Source organism: Talpa occidentalis, unplaced genomic scaffold, assembly GCF_014898055.3.
Source record: "Talpa occidentalis isolate TD23 unplaced genomic scaffold, MPIMG_talOcc4v2.1 talOcc4.7, whole genome shotgun sequence".
Classification (NCBI taxonomy): Eukaryota; Metazoa; Chordata; class Mammalia; order Eulipotyphla; family Talpidae; genus Talpa; species Talpa occidentalis.
Genome location: NW_023605083.1, coordinates 63,358,982 through 63,386,700, shown reverse-complemented (window position 1 = coordinate 63,386,700; position 27,719 = coordinate 63,358,982). Strand labels below are relative to the sequence as shown.

Sequence of the window (27,719 nt, the reverse complement as noted above, 5' to 3'; positions counted from 1 at the left end):
TGTGTCTAACAATAACAGTAGCTATGGAAAGAGACATAAATATTCATGCAAATTATCTCTTTGTACAGTGCTCTCGCGCTCACACAGCATTTATATTCTCATTTAATCCTCACAACATGCTCTCCATCCAACAGATTAAAACTGGAGGACTGACAGTTTATCTTGCCTGAGATCACACGATGAGGGAGCGAGAGAGAAGACTCCAAACTAGGTCCCCACTAAAACCTGCCACAGCCTATTGCTGTTGGATGTAGTTTTTGCTGCCTCTTAGTTTCTGCAGAGTGGAGGCAGGAAGTGAGTCTAGGGGCGGTAGCCCTAGTTGGGGCGTTAGAATCATAGAAACAGAGTATCTGTCAGGCTTTTCCTCCTAGATTTGGAATCCCCACACTCCTGGTTTTTTTGCAGTAATTTTAGACACTCCTGGGTGGGGGTTTGGGGCTCTTCACCCCTGATGTAGATCTCTCAGTTGCTACCTGGCAGCCACCTCTCTGCTCTCCCGAGCAGTTCCTGATGACCCACATAAAGTCACTGACACGGATGTGAAGCTGCCTCCTCCTCAGCTGACACCACCCCCTTCAAGTTACAGAGGGGCAAAGTGATCCTTCTAGAAGTTCTGGAGAATTCCTGTCTGTGTACCATTAATCCAGAGCTATGTTTTGCATTAGTCCAGACTTGGTAAAAGATTTCCCAAGCATTGCCTTTGCTTTCCCAGGATTTAGAACCAAGTCCTTGAGGCCAAGAGAGACTTTGCATGCTACTCCTAGAGTGACCCAGGGAGCTTCTCAGAAATGCAGATTCTGAGGCCCCACCCCACACCTGCTAAATCAGAATCTCTGGGGGGGTTAACCAGGTAGGGTGAGCAACTGTCTTGGTTTGCATGGAGTTGAGGGGTATTCCGGGACACAGCACTTTTTAACTGGGACAGATTGGTCCCTCTATCTCCAGGTGATTTGTAATTAAGGGACTGTTGAACAATAGACATGATTGTGTGGTCAGAAGCGGCACATCCTCTGCCTTTCCTTGCACTGGGGTAGTGCTCCCTGCTTCTATCTCAAGAACTTTTTCCCAGGAAGCTCCCCTATAGGGCCCTAAGATTAAGCTAATCATGGCTGATTAGCCAGCTTCAGTGAGGCCCTCTTTCTCTGAAAACCACATTCTTTTCTGCATGTGGTCTGACAGGCCCTTGGTAACCTGGCATACAGCTGGTCTTTTTCTGCCGGCATGAGGAGTAAACTTTCATTGCAATGAGTTCTACTACATGCTGTGTACTGTCCTTGGGTTTATACTTCAACTAAATTATTCTTTTTTTAAGAAATACTTATTGAGTTAATATTGGTTTACATTGTTGTTGCCATAATAGAGGTGTACGATCCCCCCTTACTAAATTATTCTTAATAAGTCACTGAAACAGTCACCTTAAGGATGAAGTGTTAGAACCTTAGAAGGAAAAGATTTTAGTGGTCATTTCACTCCTGCTCCTTGCAACGTGGTCTGCCTGTTAGAAATGAGAACTAGAGGCCCCAGACCTATCGAATCAGAGCCCGCAATTTAACAAGAGCCCCAGGTAATTGAGCATGAAAAATTTGAGAAGTCCAAAGCTCTTGTTTTATGTATGAAAAAACTGAGACCCAGACAGGTTAAGTAATTTGCAAAAGGTCACACAATGAGTTAGACTCATTTAGGCATCTAGGCTAGTGTCAGATGTGATTTTTTTTTTAAGCAGCATTATAAAGACATTTATTTATTTATTTATTTATTTATTTATTCTTCTTTTAAAAAATTTTTTACATCATTGTTCATTCAGGATGTAATTCTGACTCCAGTCCAGTGGTTTCCCCTATACCTGGTTGCCTTCCCGTTAAGGCTGTGTTTTGCTTGTCTGGTTGTATTTATTGAATGAATTTGAACTTAATCTATTAAAAAATTCTAACATCTATTCTTCACTAATTCAGACTAGACTATCTTTAATTTGTCTGAGTGGGTGGCACTATGCTTCTTAATATTTTTATGTTTATTAGATTCACTCAGTAGTTCCATGAAGTAATGTTTTCCATTTGATGGAAGTCTGTGGAATGAAATATATATCAATTCTACTATCTTTATCCAGACAAATATTTCATGTAAGAGAAGGTACCGTTTTATTGTTGATTTCATTAGTATGCTGTTTAGGTCTATTGCTGCAACACACACACACTGGGGAAAATGTTTCTGCTACAGAGTTAACACAGCTGAGTTTGTGGTCTTAGCCTATTGTTCTTCATCATTATCATCATCATCATCTTCTTCTTCTTTGTTGAAGTAGCATTGGTTTATAACAGTGTATATGATGTGGGGGAACAGGGTTCACACCCCCTCCAATGTGTGTCCAGCCCCCATCCAAGCTCCCATAGTTGTGCTCAGTTATTTCAGGAAGTATTTCCAGGATTTTGGCTGCATGGGATTTTAATGAATTGGCAATGTCCTTATGGTACTGTTTTAAAATGTTATATATTAACAGCGATTCAGTATAGTTAACCCATACTGGTGGACCATTTAGGTTTAGATCTCCTTCTCATTTAGCCGTGCCTGTTGCCCAAATAATCAGGAGCATTTCTGGCCCATTTTCTCCAGGTTGTAAAATTCCATCTCATACTGGAGTTAGTGAGCGGCTCCAGGCATTTTACTACTCCTTAAGCATTTTTCACCCACTTTCTTGAACCTTCAGCCCTGACCTTTCAGCTTGTTTTCAGAGGTTTTTACTCAGTGACTCAATTCCCGGGCCCTTCAGAGCTGGCTTTTGGCTCTTCTCGTTGCTCAGGCAGCAACCATGTGTCCTTCTGTGAATATTGTTGATATCCTCATCTGCCCTCATGTTCTCTCCCAAGGTTTGTGTCTTTTCTAGTCCTTAATGTCATTTTTGGGAGGTGGAGGGAGCAGTTTCAGAGAGTGTATTACATCTGTAGTGTTTAACTGGAAGTCTTTCATTAAATTTTTTTTAAGATTTATTTTTATTTATTTATACAAGCACTGGGTACAGTCAGAAGTGTGGGAGGGTGAGAGAATTCACCAGAGCCAGAGCAGAGAGCAGAGCAGGCAGAAGGACTGAAGTACACTGCTGAGGGGAGCAGCGGGCGGCAGGAGAGGTCTGCGCGCCATGTGGGACCCTCCGGTGGCCGGGGAGCAGCCGGGGATCGAACCAGCACTGCAGAGGCTGCGGGCAGGTTCGCAACCCAGCGCTCAACCGCTGTGCCACCGTGGAGGCCCCTTTCATTAAGTCTTTATGTATTTTTGTTACAAGCTTTTTCTTATTCTGAATGTGTGTTATCCTTGTTCTTTCTCCCCCTCACCTTTCTTAACTGAGTTTTGACTACTTTATTGGTCTTTATGATGCACTGACTTAGGGGAAAGTATTTGTTTTCAATGAATTTAAATATATTTTACAATTCTTTATATATATATTTAAAGATTATTTATGCATACAAGAACTGGGGTACAGGCCAGAGGTGTGGGGGGTGAGAGGATTCACCAAAGACAGAGCGGGGAACAGAACAGGCAGACTGACTGAAATACACTGCTGAGGGGAGCAGCGGGCGCGTCAGGAGAGGTCTGCTGCGCCATATGGGCAGCTCCCTGGCTGGGGATGCTGCAGTGGCTGCGGATAGCTTCATAGGTTGCGTCCCAACCCCTTGCGCCACCAGGGAGGCCTCCTATATATATTTTTTAGTCTAGTAATTCCTAACCACCTACAAACCTCTGTTGTATTTTTTTCTTTTCCCCCAAACTTCTTGTATTAACATTTACCCCCTCTCTTTTGTATAAAAATGTAAAACTCTTATTTTCTGACTATATGCTATCTAATATTAATATTTCAATTTTGATATCCTCTTTATGCCAAGAATTAATTGAGAGTGCCCTGTAATTTCCAAGTAGGTTTTCTCTGGGGGATGCTAAGTCATATGTTTTACTTTGTAGTTTTATTACAAGGTTGTCAGGCAGGATGACCTGTGCAGTTTCTACCTTTTTGAACTTTGTTGCATTTTTCTTTCTACTCTGGGATATTTGTAAAAATTCCAAGGTTAATTTTGTATTATGTAGTGATAAAGCTGTTTCATCTCATATCTGCGTTATCTTTTGTTTAAAAAAAATAAAGCAGGAGGGCTAGGATCATTTGGAAACCTCCCTCTCTTAGTTGGTTGCATGCCTGGAGCAGCCTGAGGCGCTAGGCTTTATTACCTGTGTAGTAATGGGGCCAAGACCAAGATGAAATTCCATGCTGGCAAGGTTCTCCTTACTAGGTCACTTCTGAAATTACAGACACTGAGAATGAAACACAATAGCCACATAGCCAGGGGTAGAAATTCTTGTTTGATCTTGGGCCATATATTACCATCTGGTAGCTTTGGATGTTTTCGGAGTTTTAGCCCCAGGCATTTTGCTGTTTATCTAAATAACTTCGATCTGATCATTCTTTTGGGAACTGTTATCTCACTGACATTTAAAACATTTTCACTTTTACCCTAAAAGGAAAATGGATAAGGTAATAGATGAATTTTTCTTCCCTCCATTCACTTTTTGAGTTGTATTAAGTATGATGGCAGATTCCCTTATCCAGACACTTAAGAAAAATATATTGACTCTTTAAACTGTGCCGTAATGACATATGGGCAAGTAACAATCCCTGTTCTTGAGAAGCTCACCCATAGTGCACAAGAGCTGGATAGAATATAATGACACATTATCAGGGTTGATAGGGAATGTATAAGGATTGGGGGCACAGAGGAAGATATATTTACATTTTCTCAAGAATGGAGGGATAGGAAACACCTCGGGAATGTGATGTTCATGCTGGATCTTGAAATGGGAATGGGTGCTAGCTAGGTAGAGAAAGAAGAATAGGCATTGAAACTCAAGGGAGCACCATGCCCATGACTTGAAATTTGAAAGTAGTCAGCCTTCTCCCTGGAGAATACCTTGTGTGGGTCTGGGAATGATGAGGCTGGAGGGTTAACCTAGAGTCAGACTGCTAAGAGCCGTGAATGGCAAGGGAAGGGATTTTACTTGACTTTGCTGGCAGTGAGTGACCATTGCATGTTTTTGATGTTGAGTATTCAACTTTGGTATTCCTATTTTGATTCTCTACTGTAAATTTCTACTACCTTGAATATGACTCATCTAGAGTAGGTGATCAAAATTTTCTTTTCCTAAAATGTGCAATTTATGATTCAGGTTCAGATGTCTGTGCCAGTTGCCATAAACATGCTACATGTAAGCAAGGAGAGGGGAAGAAGATGTGTATTTGCAACTATGGATTTGTGGGCAACGGGAGAACCCAGTGTATTGGTAAGTTTTGAATCCTTGGTTAAGTTGAAAAGTTGAATCAAGAAAAAAGATTCTCTAGTGTTGGAGAGTTGATATTCTTGGGAAGAAAATATTGTTATTTTGCTCACTTGTTTTTTTTTTTTTGCAGGAAGGCTTGTCAATTATAGTCTTTGTCTTAGAGTTAGAATATATCCATTCTTGTGGGCTTCCAAGTAACTATCCTTCACACTAGAGGTCATTGAACTTAAATTTCTAGATATTCTCTGAATTAGCACACATTTGAAATGTTTCAAGTCTTGAGTTTAATTTACTAATTTGTTAACAAAGTATTAATTTATCATAATATTAATTATTAAGCATTTATTGATGCAACATTCTTTTTTGATATAAAACTTAATATTAGTAATATAAGGAAAGACAAAATCCAATTTCCTATTGGACTTTTGACTAATTGGCGAAATACTATTGCTTTGTGTCTTATGTCTACCCAAAATCCATCCTCAAAGTCTTTGTAATTATAACCCTTTGTGTGAAGGAACACAAAGACCTTTAGACTAGAAGCATCTGAGGTTGTTTTTTGCCTTGTGACATCCACCATGGCCAGAGTCAGCACAGCAACTTTATAATAATGAATGTTACAATGATAATCTCTAATCTCAAGTTTCCTCCCAGCAACCTTGTTACATACAGTGAAGATATTGATAGTTTTTCCTTGGGGTTTTGGATTGAGAATCTACAACCTTGTGATATCTTTGGGTTTCTTCTCCCTACAGAAAAGTAACAGTCTAGTCCTGAGTTTAAAAAATTATATCACCTTCCCAAGATACCAGTTTTCACAGTTGCTCCCCCTCCCTTGTCAGGGCCTGCAGACTGCAATTGTGCCTTCTTTGACCTTCTCTCTTTGGAATTCTGCTCATGAGGAGTATGGAAACCCCACCTTACCTCCTTGTAGCAGAGGTTTGGAAATGAAGCTGGAGTTGAGGAGCATGAACAAGCCTTCTCTGCTCCTGCCCCTTATGAAATGCTGCTCTCTTGAAAGCTGGCTGCACTCTTGATTGTTCTTTGACTTCTGAACAGTAGAAACTTCTCATAATGTGAGGAGGGAGCTTTATTTATTTACATGGTATTAGCTCCCAGACACTGGACATTGCATATCCCAGGCTTGGGTCTGCTGAGACTGAGCCATAGATTACAGGTGAGGTTCCACCTGTGTCAGAGGAGCGACAAAATGCTCTGAGCCAAGGGACCTAAGAATTCTAGAAATCCCTACAAACCCAAATATCCCTTCCATGAAAGTCTTCATGTGGGACATGCCTTAGAAACAATGGCAAGGGCAGGAATATCTCATTTTATGGGCAACTGGGCTTGTGTCTGATACCCCTTGTTCTGTGAACTGGACTGGACACTAGGCCTGGCTGTGCTGAGCTTCTGTTTTGTCTCTGTCATCACACATGCAAAGCTCATCCCAGACAGTCTCAACCACAAATCATGCTCTTGGTGCAATTCAGTTTTTAAAAAGATAATATGAAGAAAAAGGGGGAAGCAACCCTAAGTTTTGGGGGGTACTTTTGAGTTAGCAGGAAATGAATGCAATTGGGAGAGGCAATTTTATTGCTTTGAGGTTTAATGAAACACTAAATAAAAACCAGAAAGACTGTTTCATAAGTTAATTCTTTCCCCCCCCACAGAATAAAACAAAACCCAAATCTAGCTGGATAGATTAAAAGGATGCTTAAGAAGTTGGTCACTGGAGTTTCCTCTGAAGGTAGAATGTAGGGCAGAGTCAGCAAAGTCTGGCCTGCAGGCTAAATATGACTGCTGTCTGTTTTTGTCGAGGTTTATTAGAATCCACCACCACTCACTTGTTTCCCTAATGTGTATGGCTGCTTTTTCCTCCAAATGCAGGGGGCAAGGGTAAGCAGTTGCAACAGAGGCTGACTGACTGATTCTTTGCAGAAAAGCTTGCAAAGATATGAAAGATTTTATCTTCCTATCAGATAGAGAGCTCAAAATTGCCATGATAAAGAAATTCAAATAAATGGAAGAAAATGCAGAAAAACAAGTCAGAGTGATATAAGGGTACCCAGAAAAGCTAATCAAGAGTTACAACAGTGAGAAAAACAAATAAATGTCATGAGAAGTATAACTCATGAACAAAAAAGAGAAATTGATGATTTAACTAAGAAAATAAGGGAGCTGTAGGATGTAAAAAGATCAATAGAAGAGACATAAATTTTCACAAAAAGCTAGGGAAGCAGACTAGACCAAATGGAGGATCAAATCAGTGACCTTGAACATAATTATGCACAAAGGACCTAGGCAGAAGAAGAAAGAAAAATACAAAGAAAATAAATGAAGCAACAGAAAAAGTTTGCTGACCCTGGGGCTAGAGGACAGACATTTTACATCTCTGTCAAATTATTTAATGCAGATAATCAAGGCAGGCCCCTATACATTGTCCAGCTCCTCCTCACTGGTGTCTGACATTACTTACAGGGGTCACTGATGATTAGCAGGAGCTATTCCTGCCACCGTATTAGCCCTACTCCCGGATGAGGCTTAAGCACTAATTCCATTGTGTTTCCTGGTAACTCAGAAGTAACAAATTTTCCAGTTAATCACTGGATATAATATTGTCCTTCTCTGGCATTTATGAAAAAAATAAGAGAATGGCTAAGCTGGAAAAGTGAGATTCTGCTGGATTTGTAACTTAGGCCTCTGACCTCTGATCTTTTTAAGTGTGGAAAAATTCAAAAAAGAACCCTCTTCTCCCACTCTGCAAATAAGATGGATTATGAGATTGACATGCTGGGCAGAGACCCCTAACATGCACTTTCATAGACTTGTGGCTGGAGTCTGTGAAGCAGAGTGAGAAGAGAAAGAGCTGGGGAAATATACTGTGAAGGTATTGTCCCAGGTTCTGGTCCCGAGTCCACAGCACAGGAGGGCAGTGTGGGGTGCTGAACATGGGGGAGATGGATCGCTGTCTCTGTGCCACATCTTCTTATATCAACAGATAAGAACGAATGTCAGCTTGGAGACACCGTGGTCTGCGGGAACCACACATCTTGCCACAACACTCTCGGAGGCTTTTATTGCATCTGCCTAGAAGGCTATCGAGCCACAAACCACAACAAGACCTTCATTCCCAACGATGGCACCTTCTGTGCAGGTACTCATGAGGGAGCTGTGGGAGGGTGATGGTGGGCAGGACCTGGGATATAAGAGGAAAGGACAGGCTGGGACATTGTGTGATTTAATGTAGGGACTATCCCAGCAGGATATCCATAAGGGACTGATTACTCACTAATATTAGGGAACTGTTGATTTCATTCACTTAGAAGGATGGTATTATGGTGTTTAGGATTTTTTTTAAGATTTATTTATTTATGCATACAAGAACTAGGGTGTAGGCCAAAGGTGTGGGGGTGAGAGGATTCACCAGAGACAGAGTGGGGAACAGAACAGGCAGACTGACTGAAATACACTGCTGAGGGGAGTAGCAAGGTGAGACAGGAGAGGTCTGCTGTACCATGTGGGTAGCTCTCCGGCTAGGGGAGCTAACCTGTGAGATGTAGAAGTTCCTCCCAGAGGAATAACCTCAGTGAGGAGTGCAACCTTTAGGACCTCAATAGCTTCTAAGGTCAGATTTCTGGGTGTATTTTGGTCGAATACAAGGGGTGAGCAAAACCCTCCTAATTTTCAGTGGCTGTTCTGTTATCTGAACTCTGTTTATGGCACATCATGATAACACAGCTCTTTGGTTTTCTAAGAAAATTTTTGGGGAGTCATGAAGATTGGAGGGGGAAAAGGATGTCTGGTTCTAAGATGGTTTTATAGAAACTTAATGACTTTGCTTAAAAGCTTTGTGATATTTAAAGTGAAAGGAGAGAATGTTTTATCTTCGTCCCCACTAGAACTGCGGGTTCCGAGCTTTGGTTCATTTTCCCTTTTGACCTGTACCAACGTAAAAATCCCTCAAAAGTACATTTGATTTATTGGTGGCACAAGTGAATACATTCCCTCAGAGAAAACATTTTACAATATCCTGTTGTTTGGTTAGCAAGTTATTTGCTACCTGATTGCAGAAGTCACTCTTGACAGCATTAAATTAGGTGCATTTAAAAAACCCACAGTTAAAAAAAAAGCAACATCTTCTAAGATGATGATCTAGAGTTCAGTTCATTCAGTCCTCATTCACCAGGCACTTCCTATGTGCCATGACTGTGCCAGTGAGAGGTAACGGTAGAGTGTGAATTTCATAATAGCCTTAGTCATGGGCAAACCAAGGGACTTAGTGGCATGTACTTATCTGGGAAGTGAGGAAGGGATCGGCGCAGCTTTCTGGAGGACCTGAAATTGTGTTTTCAAGATTGTAGGAGTTTGCCAGGGAAAAACTTGTGCAACTATATCAGAATAGTTTCAAGGATGTATTTGACATTTATAAAAAAGAAAGGGGAAGGAAGACAGTATAGACAAGTCCCAGCCAAATAGATGCCAGGCTCTGTTCAGTTTATTCTATTTTTTGTAATGATTTAGTGATCTTTCCTTTATCTAAAAAAAAAAGTTGTCATTCACACATGCTCAAATTCACTCTTTTGAAGTGTAATTCGGCAGGTTTTAGTATATTCACAAAATTGTGCAACCATCAACACTACCTAATTTCAGAACACCTCTGTCACCCCCAAAAGAAAATGACTTTTCTTGATGAGTCTAAGCTTCTTTCAGAATCTGCCACAGAAACATCAGTGGACTTTCACTGGGCAGAGGCTTATCAAGTTTGGGGGTATCAGCAGTTATCCAGTGTTTACCTCCAGCCACAAGCTGTGAATCCTAGTTCCTGAATTCCAAGGAATCCTGCAACCAGGTATTTATTGTACTCTGTAGAGTTCAGGTCAAGTTCAGCAGCAGGTTGTAGGTGCGCCTCTTTGGTTGTCACCAATGACAGATGAGGAGTGGGTTGCAAGGATTTTAGGGTAGGGCCTCTAGTTCTGGAGAAGTACCCAGAGCTGTCTTCTGAATGATTCTTGGGGATCATGGTAATATGGCCACAAGGTACAACCCAATGGAAGATGCTTTGGCACTGCCAGTGTGAGGGTGGTTTTACATGGATGGGCCCAGAGTCAGGGGAGAGAAATGAGACTGGTGTGGAAATAGGACCAGGGATAGTCACTTCCCCAGTGTGACTCCAAATGGGCATGGCCCTAGTAGGTCCTGCTGAAAACTACCATATACCCTTTCTGTGTCTTTATATCCTCCCTGTCTCAGGAATCCGTCTCAACTTTGATGGCAACAGCAACCTGATTTGTCATGAACTCATTTTTCTGCAGTATCAGGGCCTATGCTGTAATGACTGAGAAATGGGGAATGGACTAAAGAAAGGAAGAAGGAGGGGCCTTCCTGGTAGCATAAGGGGTTACGTCTCAGCACTATAAAAGCTATATGCAGCCACTATGCCCTGAGTTCAATCCCCGGCCAGGTTGCTGACACACATGGCATAGCATAGCAGACCTCTCCTGTCTCACCTGCTGCTCCCCTCAGCAGTGCATTTCAGTAGATCCACCTGTTCTGCTTCCCATTCTGTCTCTGATGAATCCTCTCATCCCCCCACCCCCATACCCCAGCACCCTGGCCTGTGCCCCAGTTCTTGTATGCATAAATAAATAAATCTTAAAAAAAAAAGAAAAAAAGGAAGAAGGAAAGGAGTGGAGACTTTGCCAATCACCAATACCTGGGACTTCCCCACCAATACATAAGAGAGTGGTCAAAAGAGGGCAGGGGAGAGCAAGAGGGGCTATGATGATTGGTCACAGGGGCTATGGTGTGGAAGAACTGTGGGGACTCCACCTGAGGGGAGAAACCAATTACTGTCCAAAAAATGAACAGTGATGTAAGAAAATAAATAAGTGAAATTGATAATAACAATATTAAAAATTAATATGGTCTCTGGAGCCAGATATAGGATTTCCGATCCTGGCTTCCCATGATTTCTCTGTTCAATTACTTAACTATGCTGTGTTTCAGTTTCTTCATCTATAAAGGAGAATAATTGCTTCTACTTCACAGAGCTATTGTGAGGCTTAAATAAGATGAAAATAAGCAGTCATAAATAATGAAGTGTGTTAGAACAGTGTCTGGCATATAGAAAATGACATGAGAGTGCCTCCCTGGTGGCACAAGGGGTTAAGCACTGCACTATGAAGTAATCCGCAGCCACTGCAGCATAAGTTCAATCCCCGGTTGGTCAGGGAGCAACCCACATGGCGCAGCAGACCTCTCCTGTCTCGCCCGCTGTTCCCCTCAGCAGTGTATTTCGGTCCGTCTGCCTGTTCTGTTCCCCACTCTGTCTCTGGTGAATCCTCTCACCCCCGCATCTCTGGCCTGTACCCCAGCTCTTCTATGCATAAATAAATAAATCTTTAAAAAAAAAGAAGAAAATGACATGAGAGAATTATATTTATTAACAATCATTATAACAATTATTGTTGTTAGGTGTTCGAATAACCTTACACAAAGCAAACTGATGAATGTCTCTAGTGACTCCTATAGAGATCATCAATATCTAGAAACAATGAGTTTTTTCCCCACCATTGATGCTTAGTCACAGTTTTGCCCTATGTACTTGCACTACTTCTCTTTAGTCCACTGAGAAATTTGTTCATTCCCACTATTTTTTGAGGAGTCTGGGGTTAGTAAAACAGGATAAAAAATGATTTGTGCCAAAGCTATAAATATACATTTTACAAATTCCTCATTGGAATAAAAAAATCTTGATGAGCTTAAACGATGACTCAAATCTAGGCACACATGTTGCTTTTTTGCCGTATTGAAATCACCTCTAAAATTTATTCTAGATTGAGAATGATTTATATTATTTTTAAGGAATCCTTTCTTAACAGTTATCAAAAACTCCACAATTATATTGTCACCATGATCATGTTATCAGCAATTGCTTAACTAAGTTTTATGATTTCATTTCTCACCACTCTTTGTTGTGTTTTATGTCTTTTCCTTTCTTGACCTTATTTATTCTGGTGCCATTGGCTGGCTTGAGTGTTTTCTTAAAATCTTTTTCTGCAAAGAAATGTCAGTGTTATAACTTTCTAAGGTCATTCATGGTCTAACAGGTCATTTCTTAGTTTAAATGTAGCATGACGTTTTGTCCCTTTCCCTTAGAATTTGTAAATATTTCTCTACTTGCTACTTATACTTAGCACTTAGTCTTTCAGACAAGAAATCCTAGGTCACCTGCTTTTCTTTTCTTATAGATTTTCCTTTCTCTTGGGAAATTTATAGATTTTTCTCTCACTCCGTGAAATTCAGAATGACTGACTTATTTTTCAACATTTATGCCTGTTGCATTAAAAGTTTATTTGGATTTAAATACATAAGCAGGGGGATTTTTTCTTTTGATTATTTTTTATACATCTACTCCATTCTTCTCTTCTCTTTTTTTCTCCTTCTGGAAGCCTGTTTTAAGTCCTTCTAATCTTGGTAAAATTAGTAAACTCCTTCTAAATTATTCCCTTACTACCTGCCACACCATCCTATACTCATAAACTGGAAAGCATTTTCCACTGCCACCTAAATTATTTTGTATTTGGAGTATGACTTCAGATACCTTACTATGAAGTTGAGACCATCCCTATTTTATAAGAATTGAATTTTTTAAGCATACTTTTTCGGGGATGTTTTGTTGGGTGTCAGAGGGTTGGTGATGATTTTTATAAATTTCCAGAACACAACAACAAGTATTTCTTGAGCTCCTTTTAGTGCCTATAATGTAAAGGACTATATAAGTTGCCCCAAGAGTAAAATAAAATTCACAGCACAGTTAAAAACAGCTGCATCTGTTTTGAAGGCAGCTGGAGAATGTGAGAAATGGCTATCACAATGCTCCCTCCTTTTTTTGTCTCCCTTCTTGAATCTGGGATGGGTCTCAAGATATAGATGAATGTGAGGTTTCCGGCCTGTGCAGGCATGGAGGTCAGTGTGTGAACACTCACGGCAGTTTTGAGTGCTACTGCATGGATGGATATTTGCCAAAGAATGGGCCTGTGCCTTTCCACCCGACCAGAGATGCCACGTCCTGTGCAGGTGGGTTTCTGTCCAAGCATGCAGCATCTGATGGTGAGATTCTATTGGTCATGATTTTCTCCTGCTTTGAGCCTGTGTCTATGGCTTGGGTTGGGGATGTGGGTGGAGATGATCTGTTCTTTGCACATTTGTACAAACTGTGAAGTAAAGCAAATAACATGACCAAGAAAGAAGGGGGTGTATTTAAAATGCTAAAATTAGTAAACATTGGACATTTGTAGCAGTTAATAATAATAATTGACATTCATTCAATATGCTAGATAGTAAACGCAGCTGATCTGGGAGGATCAATATCTCAGATGTGACCCTGAAAAGTCATAAAGGCATATATAAGCTTAAGGTATTTTGCTATTCAGATTTTCACCTCAGAGTCTAGGCTTCTATTTGGTGTGGATTAGTGAGTTAATTGCCAAATTCATTCATCTGTGTGTATGTATAGATGCTGTTATCCATGGAAGGTCAGAAGATTGAAGACAGTCATTGGAACCAGAAGGCATATGGAAATGAAACAGCCTATTTAAAATATGCCTTAGGGTGTGTGTGTGAAGAGGGAGAGGGGAGGGATAGAGATGGAGGGAGGGTATGAATTTTGAAAATTCACATGCACATAGTAATGAATTTGATATTACGTTATTTTCAGAAATAGACTGTGGCCCCCCTCCTGACGTCCCAGATGGCTATATCCTAGGAAATTATACCTCTAGGCTTGGCAGCCAGGTTCATTATGCTTGCAGAGAAGGATTCTTTAGTGGCCCAGAAGACATGGTTTCAAGCTGCACAGCCCAGGGCACATGGGAGCCTCCCAAATTAAATTGCCAAGGTGAGTTTTCAGAAGGTTTAGGTTCCCAGCTCATACAAGTTTGAGATTGTTTTCATTTTTCTTTTTTGGAAGGTAAGTGAATGAAATAAATCCCATAAATTCCTATTGTTTCTCATAGGTTTTCCGTTGATTCTCTTGTTTTTTTTCAGGGATAGTGTTTTATCTGTAAATAACAATAATCTTTTATTTGTCTACATCTAAAAAAGTTGTTTTTCTCTTGATTGACCACTTGATTAGTGTTTTCAGAACCAAAATTTTAATACAGATATTGACTTTGAATATTCCTTTTTTATTCCTGACTTCCTTGGAATGGTTTTACTGTTTCATCATTCATGATTTTGATGTTTTGACAACAGTATATCTTCTTATATTCTTGTGTACACAGTGTTATGAGCCAAGTGATTTGTATGTACATATCGCCTCATTTTATCCTGACAATACATCTATTATTATCATGTTTTACAGATGAGAAAACTGAGACACGGAGGTTAAGGTCTTGTTCAAGGTTATACTGTTTCCTGGTAGAGTTATACTGTTTACTGGTTCCTGGGGGGCACCCCAGGAACCTCAAACCTGCCTGCTTTAATAGGTTCTGTCATCTGCCACATTAAGACAAAACATACTTTAGTGCATAAGACCTTTAATGGAAAGGAACTTTAATACAATTAATGTGCAAAAAAGACAAGAAAAAGAACAAAGTTCTTAAATCAAGCAACCAAAATTACCCATCCCCTTGTGGGGAAATGCCCATTCAAACAGGGTTGGCCCAAAGCAAGACTGCTGAGGCCCAAAAGTTTGCCACAGTCTAAAGCACCTTCTGGTGGGAACCCATAGGAAAAGGTCAGGAACGGCCATACGAGTCTAAAAGGAAAAGAGCAAAATCAAAATCAAGATAAAAGCTGCCATTGTTAACCTCCCCATGGGTCTCTCAGCCACATAGGTTTCAAGTGGACTTGTACCATGTCCCCCAAGTCCGTGGTACAAATCCAAGGCTGAGAAGCAGGTTTAGCTTCTTCACATGTCTCTCTGCTCCATGTGCGTTTTCCAGGTTTTCTTCTTGCTCTCCATCCTTTTCTCTTTTCCCAGTCTCCTCTCTGCTCCTTCTCCTCCCTGAAAATTAGTAGGCGTCTGGATTATTGGACTGAGAATGAAGAAAGTTAATTTAGAGGAGAGTGCTTGTTATGTCCCCCGCCAAAGAACTGTTATTTAGATCTCCACTGGAACCCCCCCCCTTTCCCTGGGGACCACCCTGTTACAATACAGCTAGTGGTAGACCTGATTTGAAGGCAGAAATTGCAGCTCCAGGACTGGACTCACATGCTCTTAATCCTGCTGATACACTGCCTCTGTTTTTATGCTGATACTGACTTTTGGTTTGTTTTCTACTTTTGGCTTTCTCTGCTTCTCTGTTAGCATTTTACTAGCTTTTGCTATATATAATCTTAAGGAAGCACCCATCTTTTCTCGTTTTACAAGGTTGTTTTAAAAATCAGAAATGACTTATTTTGATCACAAATCTTTTAGACATCCATTGAGATGATTATATATTTTGTCTCCTTTTAAAAAGTCATATATAGAGTCATTTATATTGTTATAATTACTGATAATACTCAATACTAATTGCTGAACTGACTCTGGGTCTTTGGTATTTTATTATTTTAATCTGGATTATAGCTGCTAAATTTTACCTTGAATTCTGGCCTTGATATTCATAAGCTAGTTTAGTCTGTTTTCATTTTCTGTGCCATCTATGTTGGGTTTGGCATTAAAGCAAAAAAGACTGTGAAAGTACTTCCTTTTTTCTTTATTCTCTGGTATATTATAAATAGAATTTTTAAAGATTTGGGAGACTTCACTTGAAAAGCCATCTGGATGTGGTACTTTTGGAGAGCTATTTTAAAAATTCTATACTTACTGTATGTTTAAGTTTCCTATCCTCTTTGGTAGTTCTTGTATTCCTAGAATATCATCTGTTTCATCTAGATGTTCAGATTTGTAGAAAGAAGTGTAAAGCACTCATGCTTTTAATTTTCTGTAGTTTTATTTGCTTAGAGTAGAGAAATATTTGAATCAATCCCATGTCATTCAATAGAAGATTGGTTGAATAAATTATAGTATATACACAAGATGAAATATTGTGTATCCAATAGAAGTGTTGGAAAAGAGTTTTTATTGACATAGGTACATATTATGAATTGTAAGCTGTATGAATAACATGATCTTAATTTGGAATAGTTCATGTGAACATAAATATTTTTTAAGATATTTATTTTTATTTATTTATGCATACAAGAACTGGGATATAGGACAGAAGTGTGTGTGTTGGGGGTGAGAGGATTCATCAGAGACAGAGTGGGGAGCAGAGCAGGCGGATCTACTGAAACACACTGCTGAGGGGAGCAGCATTGAATTGGTGACTCAGTGGTGGCTGGCCATAGATTGATAGCACTGAGACTTTAACCCTTGCAACACCAGGGAGGCCCATAATGTATACATAAATATTTAACCTTAGAAGGCTCCTTATCAAAATGCTAACAATGGTAATTTCCACTGGCAGGGATTCTGGATGATTTTTACATTTTATGTGTTTTCTATATTGAAGGGATTTTTCACACATTGGGTAAACAAAACTGTTTATCTTTGCAAGAAAAAGCCTTAGTTTCGTTGAATTTATTGCATAGCTAAGAAACTTCAGTGATGTTCTTGGTTAAATTAATCCTTTTGCTCTTCCATTTGCAATTCAGGCTTTAAACACATTTTGATCATTATTACCTGGGGGTTAAGAAATTCAAAAAGTACATACAAAGTATATTTTAATGGACCAGTAATATGCAGAACTTCGATTAAAATGTGCGGTAATGCATATGGAAGAACTCCCTAAGGATTTGTATAGAAAACCCCATATAAAACCATTTGTGTTGCTTTGAAAATTAGTTGTCCTCTGGATTACTGGACTGAGAATGGAGAAGTTAATTTAGAGGGGAGTGCTTGTTCTGTCCCCCCAAAGAACTGTTATTTGGATCTCCCCTTCTTGTTCCCTCCTCTAATAACTGCTTCCTGGGCTTGCTGACACCCTCTTCCTCCTCCCCCACCTCACCACATGGCCACGGCTTCTTTGCTCTGCCTGCTCCTCTCTCAGCACACCCCTTCTTATTTATCTACCCTTCAGTCTTTTTGGGGCTTTAGAATCTGGGCCATGTGCCAGCGGCACTATATTTTTAGCTCGGAGTTATAAAGCTGCAGGAATTGGGAATTCCGCTAGAAATACTAGCAAACTGTGAAGGTGATGTGCTGAGGCGGGGGTCCTTGTGAAGGGAGCAGCTGTGCATTACAGATGGCAGCTTTTGTGGCTGATCATGAACTTCCCATCAGAGAAGGGGAAGTTGGTGGATCCTGTTTTTGCCTACTCCCAATTACTGTGTAGGCGGAGGCTCTGCTGCCTGAGGGCCAGGGTGACTGTGGCATGGTCCCCCTCCCCCTCTTCTGAGTCAGCCTCAGAGGCTGGAGCTGGAATTGGGGCCCAAACTCCCAATGGCAGGGATCCCTTTGATTCTTCTGCTTTAGTTAGGATTTTTGAAACATCAGTCCCTCATTTCCATCAATTCTCTGGGGGAAAAATAGCACTCTTTTAGCTTGCCTCTCCTGTTACTTTGGTATTATTTTTTCAATATTCGGAAAAGATGCCAGTCGTGATAGTTTATTTTATTATTATTTTTAAAAAGATTTATTTATTTATGTAAAGAAGAACTGGGGCGTAGGCCAGAGGTGCGGGAGTGAGAGGATTCACCAGAGGCAGAGTGGGGAGCAGAACAGGTGGATCTGCTGTAATACACTGCTTAGGGGAGCAGCGGGCTAGACAGCAGAGGTCTGCTGTGCCATATGGGTCAGCTCCCTGGCTGGGGATGAAACTCAGGCCATAGAGGTGATAGTGCTGAGACTTAACTCCTAGGCCACCAGGGAGGCCCCAGTTGAGACAGTTTAAATAACTTGGATTTTAAAAGCCCACTCAAGCATGGAGCAAGGTGAGGGAGTCACTTGGACCAGGTCATCGTCAACAACAAATCCAGAGCCTGGGTGTATGACTGAGAGACCCTGTGACCCAGAAATCCTGGAGGGAGGAGGCATGTATGCATTGCACCCACTCTGACCTAAGCTGAGATCCTAAGTGTGATGTGAGAAGAAAAGGGGAAGACTAAGCTGTTCAGATGGGGAGGGGGGCTACTGTGGTCTTCCCTTCGAGTAGTTCTCTTTGCGGGTCAGAGTCTAGTGAGAAGTGATTTTCAGTGTAGACAGACCCGGGGGAGGCCTCTGGGGACATCTCTCCTCCAGGCATGCTTCCCTGCTCCCTGGGGCCTTGTCTTCCTCTCAGACTTGGAATTCTCCTGGACACCCTGTCTGGTACTGAACCACTCCTTTAAGATCCACTTCTACACTTGTTACCTCCAGTCCATTCTCCACACAGCAGCAAAAATGAACTCACTGAACCATAAATTGAATTATTTTCTTCCCTTAGTTAAAACCCCCGAAAACATTGATGTGGCCATTGTGTTTAGAATAAAATCCAAACTCCTAACCAGGCCTCTGAATCCCATGCTTTTGGTTCTCTTGGCTTCTGTATAGGTTACACCTCTTATCTCCCTCTCCCAACCAATACGTCAAGCTCTTGATAGCTTCAGGACCATTGCATATGCTTTTCCCTCTGCTTGAAGCAGTGTGCTGCCTGCACAGGACACTGTAAAGCTTGCATTGCTTCCCATTCTGCCACAGTACCTGGGAGCGGTGCCCACTGCTCGTGTCCAGCATCGTGATTGTGTGTTACAGTAAAGCACTGGTCTGGGAAACTGAACATTCAACATTTAAAGTTTCTGCTGAATGCATATCACTTAGCACCAGCTAAAGTCGAAGAATCACAGGTTGAATCATTATAGGTCAGGGACTCCATGACCTACAATGGGGAGCAGAATAGGCAGACAGAATAGGCAGAAATAATAAGTATATTATTTTGATTATTTTCATGGGTTTAAATTTGGTAGCTAGTGATCACCTCGTCATTGTCAGCGTGACCTCTCCAGCCTCTGGCAGTGTCTGGCAGACCTGAGCTTTGGAAGCTTCCTGAATCTGCCTCAAAAGGTGGCACAGACAATGGCAGGTGTTGTGGGGTGGGCTCCTGAGTTGCGCTCCCAGCTTGTCCTGTGGCTGAGTCTGTAGAAACCCTGGCCTCCTCTCTTACCTCACCCCTCAAACTTCAGCACCTGTTCTGATTCCACACCTTCTTCGTTTACTTTCTGGACTTTCTTGCTTTCTGGACCTTCTTGCTTGCTTCTTGTGACAGCTCTCTCCTTTGATAAACCAGGAACAAGACTTTGTGGCTGTCTCCCAGTTTCCCCTTTATTCACACAAATGGCCTTCACAGGATGGATGGCACAGCACTGCTGATTGGAGAGAGTTTCTCCTTTGTGTTTGTAAATAAGGATGGGTCCTGGTTTTTAAAGTCTGCTAACAGCAGAGCCTGATTCTCTAGGGGTGGCTAGCACTTCAAGATTTACGAGGTTTTTCATAAACGTTGTCTCATTTGATCTGTAGAAATGCCTCCTGAGGTGGTTACTAGGTTGATATTGTTTCCCATCTCACAAATATGTATTTTCATATGAACCCAACTGATAGTGGGTATCATTTCCCATTACGAACCAGAGAGAGGAAGTGGCTTACCTTATGTAAGCCTGTGTTTTGAGGTGAGAACCCAAAACCCTTTTTTATTTTTATTTATTTTTTAAAGATTTATTTATTTATGCATACAAGAACTGGGGTATAGACCAGAGGTGTGGGGGTTGGTGAGAGCATTCACCAGAGACAGAGTGGGGAGCAGAATAGGCAGACAGACTGAAATACACAGCTGAGGGGAGCAGCAGGCAAGATAGGAAAGGTCTGCTGCTCCATATGTGTTGCTCCCTGGCCGGCCGGGGGATAGAACTCGTGCTGCGGAGGCTGTGGATTGCTTCATAGTGCGGTGCTTAACCCCTTCTGCCACCAGGGAGGCCCCCCAAAAACACTTTTTTAGAAGGCAGATTCTATATAGATGAGCTCTAGTGAGCTCTGGAGATGAAGATGAAAAACTGGAGGACCCTAAAAGAAGACACTGGGCACACACATCTGCTTGCTCAGTGTGATCTAGAATCCTCCAGAAGGAATGATGGCTGAGTCCACAGCAAAAGTGTGGCCCCATCTTCTCTTTACAGAATTGGGGAAGATGGGAGGTTTTGACCAAAGTCGGAACACAAATTAGTGCATTCAGGTGAGGGGTGGCAACCAAGTGTGTCTGTGGATTTTGAGCAGTGATGAGGAGAGGATTCTGAGACCACATCTGGACGTAGCAGGGCAGAATCCACCTGGCTGGGTAGGATGGAGTGTCAGCATACTTATCTCGTGTTTATTATCTGCATGCCAGGTGACAGGAGGTTTTGCTTAGCTGAAATAGATTTTCTGGTGGCTCACTATATACTTATACTTAAAAAAGCTGTATTAAATTACCGCCTGCAAGAAATCTCCCATGTTACCCATTGCCAAGTGAATGATATTAACACATGTCATTTATACATGGTTAGAGTTTTGAACAATGATATAGATTATAAGTTTATCAAAAGATAGTGAGGCATGAGCATTAGAACAGAAAAGTACGAGAGTTTTGGCTTAACTGCTTCCTAGTTATGCGTCCACCTCTAAAATTCTCTATTCTCCAGTTTCCCCTGGTAGAAGGGGATAAGGTGGTTTTCATCCTGTGAAGCTGTAATGAGGTAATGCTGTAAAGTAGCTGCTGCGGAAGCAGTAGTCATCATAAGAGGGTTTTAATCCAGTGGGTGAGTGGCAGTTAATATTTCTAATAAAAATGTCAATCTTTCCAACACTTCGTATCGCTGAGTGGGAAGGGCTAAACTTCTTCAGTTTCCACTTTACCTTGATTATTGGTTTTTGATTGAAATATTCTTTTTTACAACTAGAACATTAAAGTGAAGAGTTTTAATATTTTTTTGAAAAAAAAAAAAAGACTCATCTGCAGCTGAAAGCATCTCAAACCACCCTCACCTTTACAAATGGAAGATCCTTTGAGAGATAGGCTGATAAACTTTTTTTTTCCCTCCTAATATACATGCTTTTACCGACTTGTCACCTCCTCTGCAGTTCCTGAGGTGTTCAGATTCTAGGTGTTTCCATATTAGACACTATCTGCTGACAATACGTGTTATGTGAAATGGAAATGTTCTTTTTCCTTTAGATAAGCTTTCTCTATGAATGTGATTGGAAGGAAATGTATTGTTAGTTGAGATCAAAGTTCATGGAAGAATTTAGAATACAAAATAACATCAAAAAGTAATTTTTTTTCTTTGTACTGCCTTAAGGGCAAGTGGACTTTTTGGTCCTAATGAGCTCATTAGCTTAGTTACAGCAGTTAATAAGCTTCTCTTGAGAATGTGCTTCATGGCTCTGTAAACCACCCCCCCCACTTCCCTTTGATGATTGCACTAACATTTTCTACATTCAAATTGCCACATATTGAGAGGTAAGATTCTAACCCCCAGCTTCGATGGTATGTGTCATTTAGCGCCCACGTGATCTTGGAATGAGGGGCTGAAAGCATTTGGCCAATTCAGAACATGCCGTAAAGTGCATGAGACTTTATAATAAGGTTATACTTTGGAGCTCCATTCCTTAGGCCATATTTATTACATATAAATGTCACAAAGGTGAGTGTTTGTGATAATAACTCGAATGACTGCAGGGGATATTTTAAAAATGTAGGCTATAGACACAGCCCATAAAAAAACTGACCATTCAGCAACACATGAAACGAATGAAGAAAGTATAAGAGCTGAATTGTCTATCATGAATTTAGTGTAGACTCCAGGGTTGATCTTTGCAGTGCTTGGGTCCTTACCACCAACCACATTACCCTGATTCTGGGTAATTCTGATGTGATACTATGGTACATAGAGAATTATTTCTATTGTCAAGTAAAGGTGAAAACTGACTATAGTGTGATTTTTTTTGGAGTTTTGGTGCTTTTTTCCTACTCATTTGCCACAATTTTCCATCTAATGTTTAACTTTTCCAGGAAGATTTTTTTTTTTTTGAGGGGAGAAATGGGAGATCAATATCAGCAAGTTGAATAGGTCTGTCATTCATTTCCTGGCAGTTGGCAGAATATCTGCCTCAATTTATAGACATTATTGGTCATTTTTCCCCCTCTCAGCTTGGTATTTATTGGTCTCTAAAGCAGTCGCAGATGACACCTTATATCACTATGTTATTTCTGTCATCAATCATTTTATTGTGTTGATGTTGATAATAAACAGTGGCCGAGGTGGTTGCCATTGGTGATACAGTCAGTTGTTGATTAGATGCCATAAATTGACTATACCTCTCACCAAACAGATTTCCTTCAGGGATAATTTCTTGGCCAGAATGTTAAAGCTAGCAGTAAGGCTAAACATTTTTACCTTCAAGATGTGAAATAAGTTAGACTATAAATGTGGTTCTTGAAATCAGCAAGACATTTTTCCCTCCAGGGAGACCTATTTTGAAGCTGATTATTTGAATAAAATCACAGATAATAGGATAGTAAGGAAAAATACCCAGCCGTGTTCATAATTAGTTGACCATATTCCCAGTGCAGACCCAAACGTTGTTACTTAATGTAATTAAACAGAGAAACATGTGCTTTAATAAACACCCCTAATGCATATGCAATGCAAATTTGTGCTGCTTATTTTTGTCTTTTCTTTGTGATAGTGAGATCTTGGGGTTTTCATGAACTGTATTTTTATTATCACAGCCTCTGTTGGGTTGATATTTGAGTATTTTTTACTAGGAATTACCTTCCTTTTTAGGTATCATTTGGTATGATACCAGTAGCTGCCGTCTCTCTTAATCATTGTGGGAATATCTGAGATAGGGCTGTGTTCCAGGCATGACCCAGGGGTGAGACATCAGTGCCAAGAAGGTTTTAGCAGGTTACCACAGCTGCAGGAGGATGTCTGTCTGTCTGTCCAGCAGATCTCTTGTCTGGGGAAGATCTCGGAGAAAAGGCTATGCAGAGGGAGTTGTAATAGAAACAACCCAGACTGATTTGAATGCTCCTTCATGCAACCTCTCCTGAGGTTTCAGCCGACCTCTGAGGTCAGTCCAGCCAGGGTCCAGAGTGGCCCTGCAATGTGAAGTTGCTCAGAGTTAATGGATCTGGACCTTAGGATTATATAAACCTTGGATTGAATACTGGTTCTGTCTTTTATTAGGAATATGACTTAAGCTCTTAGAATTTCCATTTTCCTATATGCAAACTATATGAGAAAAAGTTATCTCTTTTGTAGTGTTTTTCTGTGAAGGATAAATAAGATACTGTATATCTAATAGACTATTTTGTGTTTAGGAGATTGCAAGGAATGCTATTATTATTAAAATTATTGCAGTTTGAATCACTTTCCCAGAATTCCCTGGCACAAGACTGATATTAATTTTTGTGGGTCTTTTTCTCAGCTTTCATCAACGTGATGTTTGGTAGGTGTGCATTACCTCTGTTAGATAAAAATATAGAGGTAATGTATTCCTGTCTTGATATGTATACTTAAAATTTACTAATACCTATTTCCTTCTCCAAAGTTTATCACATAAAAGAATTTATTGTATCTTGAAGAATGATAAAGTAATAGCAAGCTAACAGTGAACAATTATTTATTATTTGCTATGTAAAATTACCATTTTAAGTAGACATTGTGAAGGTCCAAGAGATTATAAAAGAGTCTGTCCTTTACAAAGTGTCCATGTATTTGGAAAGACATAATATATTTATAAAGAGACACTAAATCCTCAAGTTGGAAGTAAAGTTCAAATGAATAGCATAGATAATTATTCCTTTTTTTAAAAAAAAGATTTATTTATTTATTTATACAAGAACTGGGGTACAGACCAGATGCAGGAGGGTGAGAGGATTCACCAGAGGCGAGTGGGGAACAGAATAGGCAGACTGACGAAATACACTGCTAAGGGGAGCAGTGGGCGCAACAGGAGAGGTCTGCCATGCCATGTGGGACCCTCGCCGGCCGGGATGGAACTGGCGCTGCAAAGGCTGCGGACAGCTTCACAACGTGGCGTTCAACTGACTTCGCCGCCAGGGGAGGCCCTAATTATTATTAATTCTACCTTTTCTCTCACTGTCACATCCAGTCTGTCACCAGGACACTGTTCTGCTTCCAGACTATATTTCAAGTCCATCCTATTCTTGCCATCTCTATCATTTCCTGTCAAGTTCATCTTCTGTCTGTTAGGCTACTGCCCTAGACCCTAACTGATCTCTTTCTTCTTGCTCCTATTCTCCCAGCCAGCCTCCACCAACAGTCAAAATAGTCTCTTAAAAATCTAAATCAGATTATTTCATTCCCCTTAAGTAAAATCCAAGTTCTTTCCCAAGGTTCTGTACGACCTGGTCCTGCATTTCTTTCCGCCTTCATCTCATGCCATTCTCCTTGCTGACTCATTGTTTTTCCTTTCTGGAACACAGCAAGAGCTCACATCAGAGACTTTGTTGGCTGTTTCATTCAATTGAAATGTTCTTCATCTCATCCTAAACATGAATGGCTCATTCATATCCTTCAGGTTTAAACTCAGATTTTACCTCTTCAGAGAGGTAAAGCCATTCCTGATCACCATATTTTTAAAAAGTCTTTCCCATCCTATCACCTTATCTTACTTCCTTCACAAATTCCTATCTTACTTCCTCCTTGCTTCCCACCACAATCTAATTATCTTGTTCGTATATTACTATGATTTTGTCTATTTACTCTCCCCCTGAGAGAGTGACCTTGCCCTTTTTTTTCTCACTGAAGTAGTGACTAGCGCAGTGTCTGACATGTGCTAGGTGTTCAATGAGTAAATGCATGAACAAATGAATATGGGTTGTAAAAGTTTAGAGGGAGAAGGGGCCCCTTTGTTAGTTATTGGGAAGGAGGTTGCTAGGTATCAATAAAAAAGAATATACCTGGAAGAGAAAGGTGTGAGCAAGGGAGGGGACTAAACTGAAATCCTATTGTAGGATTTCAGAGATGGAGCAGATTTTAAGAGGCAGTGGTTGTAGGGAGCATGGATCCAACTCCTGGCTCTCACATAACTACCTATGTGCTTTTGTATGTTTATTTAACATATTTGAACCATCTTCATCTATAATACGGAAAAATAATCCCCTCATGGAGGCTTACTATGAGTAGTAATGATTTATATTTACAGCTCTACTGGGGTGAATATGATGATAAATAATAGCCATTCATTAAAGATTTAATTTAGATTCTCAGTTGAGCATATGCCAAAATATAAAATTTGAAGTTTCGTATAATTTGGATGCCAAGAATCCATCTCACTATGTTATTACTCATTCAGAAGAATTTCTTTGGGTAGAGGTTGGGTGGGGCTCCAGCGTGTGTATTTTTCAAAAATTCACCAGGTGATTCATATGTACAGCTATTGTTAGGAACCATGTGTTTAAACCATGCTGGAGACCGCTCTGAACATCTCTGGCCAAGTACTGCCCAACTTGAGTAGCTCTGTGGTGGGAACTCACGGAGCCACGGGTCTTGGTTGCCTACCACTGGGCATTAGCCTGAGCCTTTGAACCTTAATTCCCAAAGACCATGCTATTGATCTCTTATCAACATCCAAATTAATATTTTTGATATTAATAAAAAAAATCTTGCAGTTGCAATAAAAGCTACCATGCTATCCATTTTTCTTGGTCAACTTACTTAGATGCCAATTTGGTTATCTTCCCTTTAGTATCTGCATCTCCCCTATCCAGCTGCCTGGCACCACCCCCCCCCCCACAAACCTTTTCAATGCGCTGATTATATTTCCAGCTTCAAGGTCCATAAACTTGTATCATCAATCTCTTCATGGATGTTCCCCCTACTTTTCTGCTGTAACTAACCCCTGGCTTAACCTAGATGTTTTGGATGTCAGCAATGACTGGGCAACTTATGAAACATTAACCAGCTGTTCGGTTGGTTGCTCATGTACACACAAATATTCTCATGTCTTGGATTATTTTGGGTTGGTAAATATGTCCAAAGGTTTGATGCTGGGAAAACACAATGAGGCCCAAGGTGTCTCATGTCTGGTAAACATGTATGAACAGAGAACAAATCCCATGAGCAAACATGGGACTTGAGAGGTAGACAGAGGTGGAGGTGGGAGGTTCATGAAATGACCACCTCATTCCAGTCCCATAACTGCACATTTTTTGCATGTACTGACCAGAGATAAACTCTGTTTTTTAAAAATCTCAGAGTCAAGCTACTGGCCAGGTGGGTAAAACTCTTCTATTGAGGGTCTTATACTAACTCCAGTGACAACAGATGAAATGGTGCTTGGGAGATCTTGCTTGGGGAATTAACTCTGGGGTCCTACAACAGACTCAGCATCCATAAGGGCTTGAAGAACTGTGCAGTTTCATCAAGTCTACCAACTCAATGTCAGAAGCTCATTTAAGAGAAAACACCTAATTGGGGGCCTCCCAGGTGGTGCAAAGGGTTAAGTCTCAGTACTATGAAGCAATGTGCAACAAGAGTTCAATCCCCGCCAGGGAGCTGACCCACATGGCACAGCAGACCTCTCCTGTCTTGCCCGCTGCTCCCCTCAGCAGTGTGTTTCAGTCAGAGTTCTGTTCTGTTCCCCACTCAGTGTCTGCTGAATCCTTTCACCACCACCCCCACCTCTGGCCTGTACCCCAGTTCTTGTATGCATCAATAAATAAATCTTAAAAAAAATAAATTAAGGTACACAGTAAAGGCTACCAGAAAATCTTAATATTTGAAAGAAACCCGAGATGAACTATTTCATTGACTAAAAAATCTTTATAATGTAAATGATCTCATAATTAGAATATTTTCTGTGTGCATATCTGTAAAGTTATGAAAGTCAGACATCCCTCTTCTGCTTCCCAATAGTCTTACATACCTGCAGTTGGATTATTTAATGGGGCTCGTATTTTCTCTTTGTTCACATGAGCAAACTCTATCATTACTAAATGTTTGTTTCTAAAATACTGATTATAGGGGCAGAAGCTGGGGGTCACACCTAAATCTGTGCTGCTTCCCATTACAGAGGTCAGCTGCGGCCGCCCTCCAGAAGTGCCACACGCCATGCTTGTGGGGAATCCCAGCTCCCGCCTGGGCAGCGAGGCTCAGTATGTCTGCCAAGAGGGCTTCGAGAGTCCTGGAGGAAGGATCACTTCTGTCTGCACAGAGAAAGGCACCTGGACAGACAGTACTGTGACATGCACAGGTATGGACTCCATTCTGCTGGGCTCCCTACCTAGAAGCAAAGCCATCAGCACAAAGAACATAAAGCCCTTCTATTGTCTTGCTGTCCGTACCTGTGCCTGGTGGTGTCACGTATGCTGGTGGACACCTGGCTTTAGGTTTGTCGGCTATATCCTGAAGATTTAGGGGGTGATTTTAAGATAACT

General features: G+C 40.8%; 1 protein-coding gene across 1 annotated transcript in view; it reads left to right on the top strand.

Annotated features, from left to right (window-relative positions):
• Positions 1-27,719, top strand: part of SUSD1 (sushi domain containing 1) — a gene marked incomplete at its 5' end in the record, with an annotated part of 105,633 nt that overhangs the window by 14,958 nt on the left and 62,956 nt on the right. Inside the window, 5 exons of the mRNA XM_037493177.2 lie at positions 5,206-5,319; positions 8,315-8,470; positions 13,243-13,395; positions 14,036-14,215; positions 27,356-27,535. Of these exons, the coding sequence (XP_037349074.1) occupies positions 5,206-5,319; positions 8,315-8,470; positions 13,243-13,395; positions 14,036-14,215; positions 27,356-27,535 (783 nt within the window). The remainder of the gene's footprint in view (positions 1-5,205; positions 5,320-8,314; positions 8,471-13,242; positions 13,396-14,035; positions 14,216-27,355; positions 27,536-27,719) is intronic.